Source organism: Syngnathus typhle, linkage group LG13, assembly GCF_033458585.1.
Source record: "Syngnathus typhle isolate RoL2023-S1 ecotype Sweden linkage group LG13, RoL_Styp_1.0, whole genome shotgun sequence".
Classification (NCBI taxonomy): domain Eukaryota; kingdom Metazoa; phylum Chordata; class Actinopteri; order Syngnathiformes; family Syngnathidae; genus Syngnathus; species Syngnathus typhle.
This window is the reverse complement of record NC_083750.1, coordinates 4,332,884-4,348,407: the sequence shown is the minus strand read 5'-3', so window position 1 is coordinate 4,348,407 and position 15,524 is coordinate 4,332,884. Positions and strand designations below refer to the sequence as shown.

The 15,524-nt window shown below is 44.3% G+C and overlaps 2 protein-coding genes across 3 annotated transcripts; one reads left to right on the top strand and one right to left on the bottom strand.

Annotated features, from left to right (window-relative positions):
• Nucleotides 1-5: 5 nt before the first annotated feature.
• Nucleotides 6-5,013, bottom strand: nr2f6a (nuclear receptor subfamily 2, group F, member 6a). 2 transcript variants are annotated; one of them, XM_061294794.1, is made up of 5 exons: nt 4,745-5,013; nt 4,154-4,248; nt 2,789-3,117; nt 2,456-2,702; nt 6-2,313 (listed from the first exon to the last, which is right to left on the bottom strand). In XM_061294794.1, the coding sequence occupies exons 1-5, from the start codon at nt 5,011-5,013 to the stop codon at nt 2,042-2,044; spliced, it is 1,212 nt and encodes a 403-aa protein (XP_061150778.1). In that variant the 3' UTR covers nt 6-2,041. The 2 variants fall into 2 exon arrangements, with proteins under 2 accessions (XP_061150778.1, XP_061150779.1); XM_061294795.1 differs by having other exon boundaries at nt 2,789-3,114.
• Nucleotides 5,014-11,505: 6,492 nt separating this feature from the next.
• On the top strand, nt 11,506-15,315 carry plvapa (plasmalemma vesicle associated protein a). The gene is made up of 6 exons (XM_061294793.1): nt 11,506-12,154; nt 12,566-12,635; nt 12,746-13,470; nt 13,560-14,733; nt 14,823-14,883; nt 14,968-15,315. Exons 1-6 carry the CDS (start codon nt 11,759-11,761, stop codon nt 14,999-15,001), a joined length of 2,460 nt encoding a protein of 819 aa, XP_061150777.1. The 5' UTR covers nt 11,506-11,758; the 3' UTR covers nt 15,002-15,315.
• Nucleotides 15,316-15,524: the final 209 nt, after the last annotated feature.

The following is a 15,524-nucleotide window of genomic DNA, read 5'->3' as shown; positions in this document are numbered from 1 at the left end:
AGACGTTTGTGGTGCACGTTGCAGTGTTTATTTGGCATTCGTCATACAGCTGTAATTGCAACACTTTTTTTCAACAAGTTTGGAAGAAAAAAAAAGCATACATAACAAAAGACACACTTGCCATCTCTTTTAATATCCTTGCCATATACATACAACTCAAATATAAGAACTCAGGAACACAAAAACAAGAGAAACCGTTAATTGTACTGTCGAGCTAATCTTCATGAATGACATGGATGTGTGACTTGACTAAAATAAGCACATCCAGATCACTTTTAGGATCAAAACAAGAAGCAAAAGGATTACGCTCCATTTGTGTTCTTTCTTCTAAAATATTTGATATTCATTACAACAACAAAGCGTCTCAAAACTACTAGTGTGAGGTAAGTCCTGCTGCTGAATCAGGGGCCTTCTTTAGCCCACCAAGTGGTAGACATGTGACATTTTGGTATTCAAAATCTTGTGCAGTTTTTTTTTAAATCCTCAGTCACCTCACATCATGTACAAAGTACAACAGCACTCAGTCTTTAGTGATAACGTGGATCTTTAGAGAGAGGTATTTATGTAAACACAGAAACACAAAGAGGAGCTAACAGAGATAGCAACACTGATATTTAAAGGAATTACGTACACAAAGGATGATACAACTGAGAAGCGCTCCAAAACAGAACATGCAAAAGGAAATCAAAGTTGCCTTCCATATATTTACACACACAAAGCTCCAACATGTAAACCCATTGAGCTCTATTTTTCGTAGACTGGTGCCCATGTGCTCGGCGTAAAAACGGGCGCATCTTTATTTTCCTGACGGGACAAGTCTAGTTTTGCGTGCTTTTCAATTTGGTAGACCGCACTATGCCTTCATAGGCATTCTGGCGTATTCTATTGCACGCCCCCGGCACATCAGGCAATTTGGTGACCGAATTTTAGTCTAGCTAAAAGTAGGTCAAAGTTGTGGCGAAGGTGGTCGAATGAAACTTTGGTGGATTTGACTGAGGTGCAGGCAGACGGATTCTGAGCTCAGTGAGCGTTTGTGGTGGATGTCATTGCATTTCATGAACATGACAACAGCATGGAACAGTCCCTTGAGAAATCAATTAACTGAACAAATGATTAGCTTTCATAAAATAGTTTATCACCCTTGGTGGGGTCCCATACAGACGCACGACTGGGGGTGTAAGGCAGTCTTCAATTGACCACATCACAGACACGGCTGACAAAATATTTCGTATGAGGAGATCTTGCAGTTCAGACTACATATACTTTCCTTGGGTGCCCTAATCTCATGGACGAACCCTAGGTAGTCAATTTCTGCTTCTGTGATTCTATTGGTCAAGAGGCTGTGTGCTCTTCCACAACGGCGCAAACGCCTTCTTCTGCCTGTGCGAGTCTAGGACAATTCCAAAACAGTTAAGACTACGCTTGGCGCTAGATGGGCATGAAAATAGGGCTCCTAGTGTTTGTTATAAAATTATTATTGACACGCATTAAGATAATGGTTACAATGATTTCTCTTTCAGACAGAGCTTGTTCCAATGTTGAATATGTGCATTCTGGAAAAGAAGCAACAAAGATGAATGTTTAGGATGCATGTACGAGTCCTAGACCTAATAACAAATCGGTTGTCAAAAAAGAAGGCGGTTTCTGGTGTGGAACATTTACAGAATTATTTTTTTATTTTAAATATCAGATGAGAGCATCCTGATGTTAAATGAGGTATTAGTCTCTTGTCACTGCTGGGAACAAATCATTGACCAGCTAACGTTCAAGCAGACACAAGAGACTATGATAGTGTTCTTCTCCGTTTTTGTGCATTGATCCGAGGATGAACTTTGGTGAATTTTCCTTGGTTTTACTTCATTTTGTTCAGCGTGAACTGTTTCACACCCACCGCCCAAATGACTTCCAAGTCTTCCAACGGGAAGACCCCGCCAGAGAACCGTGTGCTCTGTCCATCAGTACTATCCTTATCGAAGATGCTGCATTGTCAAATTCTCAGCAACGCCAACACAATGGATCACAGTTGGAAAAATAATTCCAATCACAGAGGCACATAGGGCCAGCTGATGGAGCTTCCAGAGAGCTGCATGTCTCGGATGAGCGTCTCAATGGGGGTCTTCCCCACCAGGCGCATGAAAAAGAGTTGGGAGATGAGGCTGGCGGGTACGGCGCGTAGAGCGGGGAGGCGAAGGAGAAGGCGGCCGAAGCGCTGAGGTTGACTCGGGTACTGCATCCTCTCGTACTCGGTCAGAGCTACCTGAGCCTTCTCCTGGAGAGACTCCACGTGGACTGCATCTGTCAGACCGCAGGCATCTAGTGCAGAAAGAGAGGGAGCAGGAAGTTACCAGGGTTGGTATTTGACCTGACTACGATCATCCAGTAGGGGGCAGAAGTGATTACGTAAATCTGTCACGGCGCTGCAGTTCATTTGGCATGAATGAAAAAGAGCTATCACCTGGTGAGAACAGCGCGATGGCCTTGAGACAGCTGTACTCGGCGGAGTCCACCTGCAGTCGGGTCAGTTTGTCCACCTGGTCCTGGAACACCCTCACCTGGTCCATGAAGGATACCACGCGCTCCGCCGACATGGGTGACGAGTGGAAGCCCGCCGCGGCCAACAAGGGCGCCATGTGGAGCGGCAAGGCCGACTGGGCCGCATTGAGGATAAACAGCTCGCTCCAGCTCAGCCTCAGCAGGGCCACCTGGGGTCACGAAAGGTTTCACTGTGTGGATTTGTACCATCTGCCATCAAGTAAAAGATCTCGTTATTAATAGACCTCTTACTAACCTGATCAGACACTGGCAGTTCAGGGAAATAAGGAATATTTCTGGCCCATTCTACTGTGCTGAAGAGAAGCCGGGCGGCAAGTTCGCAGATGTTATCAATCCCCATGGAATTATCGGGACCAGCCTGCTGGTTGTACTGGTGCCCGTAGCGGCTGTTGGGGTACGGCTCGGCCCTCAACAGCTGCGAGATGAGCTCGGAAACTGGCTGACCGCCACTCCCTCCGTTGTTGTTATTGTAGAATTCGTTGCCTCCCAGGCCGCTGGCGCCACCTATAGGCGTGAGGGTCGGGCTGAGACTAGGCTGCGGTGGGATGCGGCCGCGTTGAACTGCTGTAGTTTGGTTGGGGGACCAAGGGGGAAGGGGACATCAGGAGAGGAGGGTTCACGGATAACAAAATAAGAGTTGGGCAGATAAAGATGAAGAGGGTGGGGTGGAGGGTGGATTTGGGAAAGAAAACGGAGAGGGAAAAAAAAGTTAAAACTGGGTTCAACCATCGGTATACGTATGTCAGATTATAGGCAGACCGGAGTTCACCGATTAGGCGGCCTTTCTTCAACAGAAAGGGATGCAGATTAAACCTCCTTAATGCGAGTATTCTTCCTTTTACCACTGCTCGGTAAGCGTTATCAAGAGAACGATACAATGCTTGCACCGTGACCATGTTACAGCTATCCACAAAGCAACAAGCAGAATTCTTATCAGCCACGGGAATGCTACTCTGTGGCTGACCCTGAACTCTGACCTTCCCATGGACGCACCCAGGCAAAGATAATTTCTCTACGGGGAGCAATAATGTGTCTCATTAACTTGTTTTATGTTCTTTTTCTGTTCCATGGGAGGTAAACAACACAGACATGTCAGATACTAGCCACTCTGACTACGTCCGAGTTTGCTGACACTCATTATGTCCTAGGCACGGTTATTTGATTTGAATTAGTCCCAAAACTAACGATAATAACCGCCCCCAATCCAGAACAAAAAATCCATAGTATTGAAAAATGAATAAAAGTATTGAATGAAACTACATATAAACCGTTTGATACAAGCAACCCCAACAGCGTGTTAATTGAGTGTTGCCAAATGGAGTGAATTACCTTATTGGATTGCGCCTAAAGGGTTACTCCAGCTTCATTTACTGGCTTAAGGCTGAGGGACTTGGGTGTCTTAGCAATGCATTTATCTCTGTCACTATGACACAAACTAGATTAAGGCTACTAGTACATGGCATTGACTGGACATGCATATATAGTTAACGGCTATAAAATAGGGTGTTGGAAGCAAAACAGGACTGCAGTATCTAACTGGCAATCAAACTTTGAAGTGAAAGAACCCATATGGTGCCATATTAGGAAAAAAAAGAGTTACCTTCTTTGCGCATGCCCACTCGGAAACACTTCTTGAGACGACAGTATTGGCACTGGTTGCGGTGGTGCTGGTCAATCTGACACTCTCTATTAGACCTGAAAATGAGTCGTTGTTGGTGAGGATCAAGTACTTTTGTGAAATCCTCCCTCAGGTATTGTTCAGAAGTATGAAATTCCCTTCATTGCACTTATTTTCTAGATTTGTTTCTAAAATAAACTAGTAGTTAAATATTGTCACTCCATCAGAAATATTATAAAACATTTAGGAAGTAAATTATTTTTCAAATACAGTGTGTGCTCAGGAAATGCAATTGCACTGATGCTTGAATTTTGTTGTTACATTATTACAGTAATATGAACAATTGTTGACCAAACTATTGTTCTTGACTTTTGATTCCAAAACAAGGTATCCATCAATTTGTTGTGTAGGAACTCATTAAACACCCGTAATCTACAGCATGACAACAAATTAACCTACAGAGAAATACATCTTTGCTTACGTGCTTTAGCGAGCTTTCCAAATGTTTAAAGGAACTACAAAAATGTCGGCTCGTCGCCAGACTACACACATTTGCCGTCATGCCCCTCTCACCTGCACGTGTAGCTGAGGTTACGTCGTACGCTTCTCTTGAAAAAGCTTTTACAGCCTTCACAGGTGAACACGCCGTAATGTTTCCCACTCGACTTGTCGCCGCACACCACACAGTCCAAAACGCAAGCCTTGTCGTCCTCCCCGGCCTCCATGTCGCTGCCTCCCGCCTGGGGAGAGCCGTCCTCATCCTCCCGCTTCAGGTAGCCCTTTTCCCCCAGTCCGTTGGTGCCGCCATTGGGATCTCCCCAGCCCCCACTCACCATGGCCATCGCTTGGTTACCGAACCACCGAGGAAGAGCACGCCACAGTCAGGCAGCTAAGAATCGTCAAGGTAACATGAATATCAGCAGACGCTTCTTTGGAAGCTTTATAACAAAAAAACGAACGAAAAATATCCACAGGTTTTGTAGGGAGATAGTATTGAGAGAGGTGGGGGGGGGGGGGGGCAACAGGAGGGGGGGGGGGGGTGTTTGGCAGGAAAAAACAAGAACGGTCTCCTCCCACTGCACTATGACCTGGAAATAGTCCGAGTGGTGTAACTTTTCAATTTTTAGCTTTGCTCTAAATGTCTCTCCTTCTAAATGTCAATGTCTTGTCCTCTTGTCCAACCCTTAAGGCTGGTTCAGCCGCCGTCTAATCCGGATGAGGGATCCTCTTCACTGTAAACAATGAGTCCACTAGCGACTGTGGAGAGATGGGAAAGCTCTTGTAAATGACATGAGGTGATAAATGTTGCACAAAGACACAAACAACAGACATGGACAGCTCAGTTTTTTGAGCTAATGGCTGAAATAGGGCGTTGAATTCCTTCTTCCCCATACTGCTATCCTCCTTCTATAAATCATTCACCGCTTACCTCCGATTGAACAAGAATATGTCCGTCGCTATAAATCCTCTCCCGCTAGATCGTCGTGTCCTCCATCCAGAGAGCGAGTGCAGCTTTACTATTCTGCCGTAATCCTCTCAGCGGCACCATCGTGACCCACAAAGTGAAGCGATTCCACGTCATTTGCTCCTATAGCTGCAGGCTTTGCTTCAAGGCTCCATGGGGGAAAAAAAAGAAAAAAACACGTCTGGACTGTCAAGTTGACCTCCAAAAAACACACACACATACACACAGTGAAATATGTGCTCAACACAAGGAAGTGCTGTCCTTTCCTTTGCTTCCTCCTTCCCAGAAGCCTTAGCTGTGCTCCAAGCTTCTCGTTTGCAAGTCTTTTGTTGGTGCTTGGCCACCAAGAACTAATGATGTGCGGCCTAGCTGCTGCTTTTCATCTATGTGTGGATGTGTGTGTGTGCGCCTTCCCCTGTGGCAAGAGGTGGGGGAGGCAAGCAAGGGTGCGCTTACTTTTTCTCTTTCCGGGCATCCGCACATCCAGTTAGCATTCAAGAGAAAATCCAAAGCTACAGACAAGTCGGATCGCTGTCTACGTTTGCATTTTTCCCTCCTGTTTTCTCTTCTAGCCTATTTGTGTGTTTGGCACAAGACCGATAAAGCAAAGCAAGTGAGAGAGAGCGAGAGGCAAAGGGAGGGAAGGAGGGCGCTGGAGAGTGTGCAGAGGGGGAGGGGTGTGTGTGTGTGCGTGTGTGTTCTGAGGGATTTGACACTACTATTCAAGCCCTGTGGTTGCCATGGTGCCGGCTGCCTTATATGGCCATTGGAGTCAAAGAGCAAAAAGAGTGGGCTGTGTGAGGCAACACACACACAGAGGAAGAATGTGGAGGATCTCTCTGCTGGGATGCAAAGAGCATGACCCCAAGGCCTCCAAACACACGCACACACATCCACACAATACCAGATTACTCCCTGCAACAAATACAAGCAAGCTGGCCTTTTGTCTGACACAAAGCTTCACTGTCAGCCTCATGGCTAAAATATCAACTTTGTTTCCCTATTTCATGTAAATGCTATGCTCAAGCCTTCCAGCCAGCCTCTCAATTCTTGTGTATATGGATGCCTTTTTGTACTGCCAATAAAAGGTTAACATTTTATGGTCGTTGCTCATTTCTCAGGCTCATCGCCGAGCACACAGCGAGTGGTCAAACACACTTTGGCCCCCTGGCTATGGTCAAAAGCCCGAGGTCACACGCAGATAAAGAGGAGGAGCGCACCCAGAACAAGCCTGGATAAGAGATAAGTAATGAATCTGCTTGTAAATGCACTGATCATGGTCTTTGTGTGTGTGTGTGTGTGTGTGGGTGGGGGGGGGGGGGTTGCCGTCACCTATGAAAGCACTGTGGAAGACAGATGATAATGCAACCTGTTGTCTTATCTTCATATGTGATGAAAGATTTGAAGTCATTCTGCCTCCCTCCCCACTCTCCACACAAACACCTTTATGGCATTCCTAAAGCAAAACCAAGCTAGACCCTTGGAGACCACAGTGTGTGTGAGTGTGTGTGTGTCACAGAGAAGCATTGTCCAAGCCCCTTTGTGCAGCTAATAGGTCCTCAGAGGGGTAGGGGGAGGAGATATTGTGTGTTAATTTGAATAAAAGTCCCCTTAATTATGCCACTGTTTGCCGCGCGTGTCTCTTCTGTTGTGGGATGTGCTAAACTAAACTTGCCTTCAGGGGGCAGTGTGGTGCTCACATGCAGATAATACAAAGATTTGATGGAAAGACACAAAGTAGTCAGTCGTTGCTAAATTGCAGCGATATAACTCGTTTTTACCAGAATCGAGAATATACCAGTTTTGTTGTGCTTTCTTAATGTTTGTGTCCATGTAAAGGTGTATCCTGCAACATCCTTGCTAATTTTGTGCTATTTTCACAACACTGTTAGCGTTAAAGGTGAAGTCAAGTGAATGATGTTTTACTGTTATTTTTGTAACTTTTTTTATATAACCCTTTTCTATGCTCACGCATTAAAAACAGACTCGACAAATGGATAGTATGCCATTAAGTCCAAGTTGATAGATTTGACTGAATGTAAACATCCATCATGTGAGTAAATAAATTAAAGAATAGGAAATGTTTTAAATAGTATATTACATAGATAAGATTAAATACAGAGTTTTTTCAAAAAGAATGCTCTCACCCCCCAAAAAATCCTCACATCTAACAGACACTGGTATGAGAAAATATAAACTGTAAGAGCAATACCAAAAAAACAACAACTCAGTTTTAAAAATGACACTTTAAGAAAGGCATAATCTGTTTTTAAATACAAAGCCCTGAACAAATGGTACATATTTGTAACATTTCTGAGCCATCGAATGTGGAGCGCTTTTAGTGAGTAAAGTCTCTCCCGTGTCTGTCATTCCCCTTCCAGTGGGGGTGTGATGGATACTGAAGGGGGCAGAAGTGACATGACCTTTGAACCAACCCACAACTCGTGTTGAGGAAGCAAAATATTTCTGTCGACGTGCATGTTGAGTCAACACGTGCCTAGAATGGCACACCGACAGCTGCAGTTTAAACTGTTTAAAGCAGCATATTGCATAGGGGGATTTTTTTGTGATTTTATTTTTCTCATAAACTGTCAAGCACTTTGTGCGTTCGTTTATGATTGCCACAACAGTGGTCCCTCAGTAGTATTTTTACTCTGCATCCTTTTTACATTTCTGTCTTTATGTCAATAACACAAATGCATTCAAGTGTTTCCTACGGGGGGGTTGGGTGGTGTGATAGCTCAGAGCTACAAACTTGTTGGACATTTAACCTCATCATGTGACATTTCGGGGCAGGCCGAGCCCTTCTCAAGTCAGCTATTGATTCACTTAACATTTGTGTTAACCTTTAAGGTCTGTATAGAGGTCCGTCCCCCACACCCACCCACCGCATGACTGAATGTTAAGTTAGGCCAGCTCTCTTCCCTTAAGCATCCACTCGTGTAATTCAATCTCAGGGCGTGAGCAGTGTCGCTTTAACCACACCAACATATGGAAAGTAGGTCTTTAGCTAAAGTAATCACCAAGCGTCTGTGCAGTCCATCCCTTCTCATAAGGACGCCGTTCTCATTACGCCCCGATGGCCGTCACTGTTTAGACTTGTCGTGACAGCTTCTCCCTGAGACCAGGGTGACCTGTGACCTTTGCAGAAAGGGTGACCCTGGAAACCAAAACAGAAGCCTTTTGTGCAGGTCAAAAGGAAAACATCTGCTGGCGATAGAAGCGGGGGACTAACTGTTTCGCGTTTTGTCTTTAAAGCCGCTTCTAAAGAACGTTATCAGCTATCACAGCCGAAAATAAGATGTCATACAAGGTAGCAAAATGTCCCCACTCTTTCTGTCGCCACTTTGCCTATTTAGCGCTGTGTTGTGTATTTGTGAGTCAACACAGAGGCAGAAGGAGTATTAATGACTCGTCGTGCACTCTTAGCTCGTCTCCCCATCGTGCAAAGTACAGAGAGCTCTTTCTTCACGCCAGTCATCTGATTGTAGCATGTGTCTGTGAGATGAATAACCAGAGCTCAGAGCAAGTTAGAAATTAGCTAATTCGCAGCATACTGACACTTTGCCTGTTTGTTGTCATTGCTAGTCAAATAAAGGTCAGGCAAATGATAGGAAGCTCTTATTACTATTGTAATAATAACAACAAATGTTTAGACCACATGTTTTTTTCTTACTACTATTTCATAATAACAAATCAAGATCTTTATTAGGTGTTATGTGGCCCAAGTAAATTATTTTGTTCAACTGTAATTGTCGCAGTGCTCCACTGAGTGGCACTGCAATCCACGATGACTGCTTGCCTTTTTCTTTTTTTGCCATTGTTACCATTTCTGGTGCACAATTTGGTTTGGACGACTTTGTGGATAGAGAAGCAAATTAATAACATTGAACAAACATGAGCCAAACAGACAATTCTGTCCTGAGTACGGATATGTTAACAATATTAGAATCATACAGTAATATAATTGATTACACAATACAATTGAGCCAAATATGCCCACAGTCCATAAGAGTTGTCTGATATAACCCAAATTTGATTGTAAGCAGCAGTGAAGTCATAATCACTGTAATCAGCAATTATGAGGATGAAAAACACTGAGTCCATAAATCATTATTTAGTATTTATGATATAATTTAATATTTACTATTCATTACACAATTATAAATATTGTTTATGATGTATTGTTAGTGGCGGCTCGGTTACGCACTGGGTAGCACGTCTGCCTCACAGATAGGAGGGTGCGGGTTCGATTCCACCTCTGTGTGGAGTTTGCATGTTCTCCCCGTGCCCGCGTGGGTTTTCTCCGGGCACTCCGATTTCCTCCCGCATCCCAAAAACATGCTTGGTAGACCAATTGAGCACTCCAAATTGTCCTTAGGTGTAAGTGCGAGTGCAAGTGGTTGGTTGTCTCTGTGTGCCCTGCGATTGGCTGGCAACCGGTTCAGAGTGTCCCCCGCCTACTGCCCGTTGACGGCTGGGATAGGCTCCAGCACACCCGCGACCCCCGTGGGGACTAGGCAGTTCAGAAAATGGATGGATGGATGTTTTGTTAGTCTAACCATCTCAGTGGCCTAGTGGTAGCGTGTCCGCCCTGAGACTGGAAGGTTGTGGGTTCGAACCCCGGGCGGGGTCATACCAAAGACTATAAACAAGGGACCCATTGCCTCCCTGCTTGGCACTCAGCATTAACGGTTGGAATTGGGGGGTTAGATCACCAAATGATTCCCGAGCGCGGCACCGCTGCTGCTCACTGCTCCTCTCTCCCCCAGGGGATGGATTAAAATCACATGGGGATGGGTTAAATGCAGAGGACAAATTTCACCACACCCAGATGTCTGTGTGACGACCATTGGGACTTTAACTTCACTTTAACTTTGTATGACTTACAAACATTCCATTCCACCTTTCCACGTGAAATCTAGAAATGTACTCAATTGGGTTCATATCAAATTAACTTCTGTTTAACTTGTCTTGACAAATGACATATTAAATTAACATATTTGTTTTTTTTAAATAACATACAGAGTTGGCAAGAACACCTTGTCAGCCAACAATCCGTGAATAGACCACGAATAAACGCTCCACTGCAGTCTTCCTGTCTTGATGTTTTTACAGTATGAAAGCAAACCTCTTTAAATTCATTTCAATCTACACTCTGTTTATGTCTTGCATTTTCTCAAATATCCTGCGTTTGTTGCCGCCTTTTTATCTACAATCCAGGACATTAGAAACGCTTGGCCATCAACATCTGTATGAATTACGGCTTCCTGTCAAGATGAGGTCTGGAACATCAACAATGCCTGGCAGGAAGAAAAAGTGGTGACTGCTACTGTCAAGCCCTTACTTTTCATTTTGAATGTGTGTGTGCGTGCACACGTCCTGTGAGACAGAGGGCAGCTTACCAACGTCATCAAGTTGGACTTGAGGCACGATGCATCAAAGAACCTCCCATAGAGCACAACATAAACCATTGTCCTCCCCGCGGCTGTGCGCCGGAAATTACTGTTCAGGATCCCATAAAAAATGTTTTTGGCACATGAATGAGGACATGTATCACAGGGTGAGATGGATGGCTTTATTCACAGATAACAAACTGAAACTGACTGTCTTCTGTAGAAATGTTCATACCAGGTTGCATGGGAAAAAAAACATTCAAGATTAGAAGCAACTATGATTCTTTCAAGCACATTAAAAGGCTGACGACATTTCGTTTGTGATTTTAACATATGATCACAAAGCATGTATGCACAGAACATGTGTGCCATCCCCCAAAAAAGCCGGCCTACCCTGCGTAGTAGGTTGAGTGATGATGGGAGGGGTCTGAAGTCAAACTAACTTCCCATTATGGGAAGTGTGTGGCCAAGCAGTTTATAAATTCCAACCCCGTGTTTACACCTCACCCACAATCTGATCGATTCTCATGTTTTCATCGCCATCCAAAGGAAACGTCTGCTCTCTTTTTGAAGTGTTTTGCGCTCTGTCAGACAAACGGGCACCAGCCCTAAAATACGTGGACAGAGCCTCCAAGCTGCTCTCATATAAATCAGGGTCTTCATAGATCTCGCTTAGGAGGAACTTGTGCTTCTTTCTCTTGGACCTTGTTTGAACCACCGGCACTCATGTATAGCAGCGGCTACTCTCACGTGTCCAAGACCAGCCCGCAGGCCCAGAAGAAGATGCAGTATCGCTCAAAGGGCAAAAGCTGTGGCTACTACTTGAGAATCATCTTCTTTTTTTCCTCGCTGATTCAATCGCTCATCATAGTCAGCCTGGTTCTCTTCTTGGTCTATGGTAAGACGCAGGACTCCGCTTCAACAACACGCATACAGGACCTGGAGGAGAGCTTCAGTCGGCTCTCCCTCGAGAACGTCGCCCTCCGGCAACAGAGGAAGAACCTGACGACCTTACTCAATGTCACCCTGACGGAGAAGACCCGCAATGACTGGGACCTGCTGAGACTTCGTCGGTTGTCAAACATCTCTGTAATGTTTATTCAAGACCTGGACAAGAAGCAGGTGAGTAACTTTAAGATGTTTTAGCGTGAGCATATTTAATGGTGATAACAAAATAGCCATGTGACCCGATGTGTAGCCATGTAAGCGTTTAGTTAAAATGTTAATTAATATTTTCAAGAATATATATTTGATCACACATCGTATTATTGCAAGTGATGTAGAAATTCGCAGCATCATACTTTTTTTATTTATGTTTTTTTCTTTTTTTTTTGTATTTTATCATACACAATCGCAATATGGAAAATGCTGGTTTTGAAAATACGTACTTCTGCTACCTTTTCCAGACAAGTTGTTTATCTTTTAATAAGATACAATTCTGATTTCTCACACAAGGATTTCATGTTGAATCAATGTTGTCTATTGTTTTTACTGTTTTGCTGATCTGTTTTTTCTTTGCCATCCAACAAACAGCAACAGACAAACATAGAGCTGCTGATGTGCAAGAACCAGGCACGTTTAGCACCCAGTTGCCCACAAATAGGTAAGTGCAACATTTCAGCCCGAATCATTTAATTAATATATGTTCAAATTCAAATCAACTGCTGATATACTGTCAAAAATGCTAAAACGTGTCTTCCGCTTTATTTAAAGACCTGCGAGTTATGCCTACGGCTCTAGGTTGTGAGTTGCAAATGGAGCGGGTGAATGCTCAACTTGAACTTGTGGAGTCCAATTTTACACAAACAATACAGAGAATGAAGATGGAAATGGAAGAGATTGCCAAAGACAGGGATAACCTTGACCTGGAGGCCATCCATCTAAGGAGGGAAAAGGCAGTTCATCTGAAGGAGATTGAGCTCAACACTCTAAGATGCAAACACGACTTTGTTCAGTCCTTGAGTGGCATCTCCAATGTCTCAAGAACCTTTCTACTGAAGATTGAATCCCTCTTCCCAACTCACATTGCTTTCCAGCTCACCTGTGACAAACAGAGGGAGCATCTGGAGCAGATCCGCACCAACTGCACCAGTCTGTCTAGAGAGGTGGAAGACAGGTTCCAAAGCTACTTGAATAGTGTAGGCAGTCAGGTGTCTGAGATCCTGTCGGAGAACAGCCGCTTGAAGGCTGAGAACATGCGACGGTCTGATGACTACCGCGTGTGCAGTCAAAACCGCACAGGTATGATCCAAGAGCACAAACAAACCATACAGAAGCTTCAGCTCAAACACGACAAGGACTATGAGAGGATTCTATTGGAAAAAAAGAGACTGAACGGAGATATCGAAGTCCTTGAAAACAGTGTCAACTACAGAAATAAAGATGTTGAACTCCTCACAGAGCAACTCAGGAGGCTCAACATGTCCTGCATGGCCAAGGTGAGTTTATGTGTGGGTGTGTGACTATGTTATTGATTTTTAATGAAGGTTGTTTTTCCCAAGTTAACATATATTTCATTTGATTCCAGAGTGGATTCGGTGGCTTGCCGGGAGCTGGTGGAGGACAGTTTGGGAGGGGAGGGTCAGCTAATTTTGGTTCAAACTTCAACTCACCTGGGTTTGGATCAAACAAGCTAGGATCGACTGGGTTGGGCTCCTCAAATCCAAGCCTTGGGTCAACTGGCTCAGGGTTAAACCGATTAGGGTCAACTGGGTTGGGCTCTTCTAGTCTCGGGTCGACTGGGTCAGGATTAAACAAATTTGGATCAACGGGGTTGGGCTCTTCAAATCCGGGTTCATCTGGGTCAGGATTAAGCAGACAAGGATCGACGGGGTTAGGCTCATCAGGTCTTGGCTCAACTGGGTCAGGAATAAATAAATTAGGTTCATCTGGGTTGGGCTCCTCGAATCCTAGCTCAACTGGGACAGGATTAAACAAACAAGGCTCAACTGGGTTAGGTTCCTCTAGCCTTGGTTCAACTGGGTTAGGATTAAATAAATTAGGATCAACAGGGTTAGGATCCTCAAGTCTTGGATCAACTGGGTCAGGATCAAACAAATTCGGATCAACGGGGTTGAGCTCTTCGAGCCTTGGGTCGACTGGGTTAGGAGTAAACAAATTGGGATCGTCTGGGACGGGTTCCTCGACTCTGGGGTCCACTGGGTCAGGTTTAAATAAACTTGGATCAAATGGTTTGGGCTCCTCGACGCTTGGCTCAACTGGGTTAGGATTAAACAAACAAAGCTCAACGGGTTTAGGTTCTTCTGGTCTTGGATCAACTGGGTCAGGATTAAATAAATTTGGCTCGACAGCGTTGGGTTCCTCTGGTCTTGGCTCTACTGGGTCAGGATTAAACAGACAAGGATCAACTAGTTTGGGCACTTCGGGTCTTGGCTCTACTGGGTTAGGATTAAACAGGCAAGGATCAACAAGTTTGGGCACTTCGGGTCTTGGCTCTACTGGGTTAGGATTAAACAAACAAGGATCAACTGGTTCGATGAATAATAAACCAACTTCGAGTCTGAAAAGCTCGTCGGGCCTCGGGTCAAGTGGGTCATCCAGTTCTGGATTTCCCTTTTTAGGATTAGGGTTAGGCAACAGTAACACAGGACAAAGTAAACCGGGAACTGGAATAGGAAGAGGAACATCAAGTGGATCTTCACCTGGAATGGGGAGGACTGGTGGTTTGGGAGGTGGATCAGGTAATTAAAAAAAAAATAAAAGGCTGTATTGCTTACAGTGTTGTCAATGAAAATGACAGATGAATGTTTTTTGTTTTCTGTGCATACAGTCAGCGTTGCTCAGCACCTTCAAGATCTGCAACGTATCATCAATCCGTCTCACGGCTATGAGTGAGTATGATCATGGAATAGAGCTGCAGATAGTAGTTGACAAAATAATAATCTGCATCCAATATCTGCCTTTTTTCCTTTCAGAGAGCGACAAGAGCTTTCCAGAATGTTGGGTTAGTCCATCATGACGAGGAACACTGCAAGAGATTTATCAATTCAACACAGCTCGCCAAGTTCACCATGGTATTAATAAATCTGCTTTATGATATACACTGTTGAATACAAAAATATGCACGTTAAAAGGACAGACAAACTTAAGCACTTTTTTTTATATAGAATGTGAAGTCTGTTTTAATCATACTATATATCTTTAATTGTGTACAACTGTGAGAATAAGTTCATGCAGTACTTTTAAACATGTAAATACAGAAGTCTTTGTTCAATTGTGCTCTTCTCTTTCTGATAAACAAATCTACTTGAGATATTACTGCATTCCGACTCGGAAGTAAGTGTTTGTCCCTCTGTGCGTCACCTATTGTGTTGCAATGATCTCCAAACACCTCACTTAAGCCCCCCCTCCCCTACCCCTTGAGTTGAAGAGCAGATTTACTGCCGCTGTAATTAATCCATCCACCATGTTTACTTTTACCTGCCAACCTTTCAGCAGCCTGATGGTGGCAGATGGGTGGAACATCCACAAA

Bases quoted from the DNA above. Each gene is read 5' to 3' on its own strand.
- nr2f6a (XM_061294794.1), bottom strand. From the start codon at position 5,013: ATGGCCATGGTGAGTGGGGGCTGGGGAGATCCCAATGGCGGCACCAAC. The intron at 3,118-4,153 runs GTAACTCTTTTT...ACCAAACTACAG, and splicing joins AGTGGGCATGCGCAAAGAAG to CAGTTCAACGCGGCCGCATC. The intron at 2,314-2,455 runs GTGATAGCTCTT...TTTCTGCACTAG, and splicing joins CATCGCGCTGTTCTCACCAG to ATGCCTGCGGTCTGACAGAT.
- plvapa (XM_061294793.1), top strand. From the start codon at position 11,759: ATGTATAGCAGCGGCTACTCTCACGTGTCCAAGACCAGCCCGCAGGCC. The intron at 12,155-12,565 runs GTGAGTAACTTT...TCCAACAAACAG, and splicing joins AAGACCTGGACAAGAAGCAG to CAACAGACAAACATAGAGCT. The intron at 12,636-12,745 runs GTAAGTGCAACA...CTTTATTTAAAG, and splicing joins ACCCAGTTGCCCACAAATAG to ACCTGCGAGTTATGCCTACG.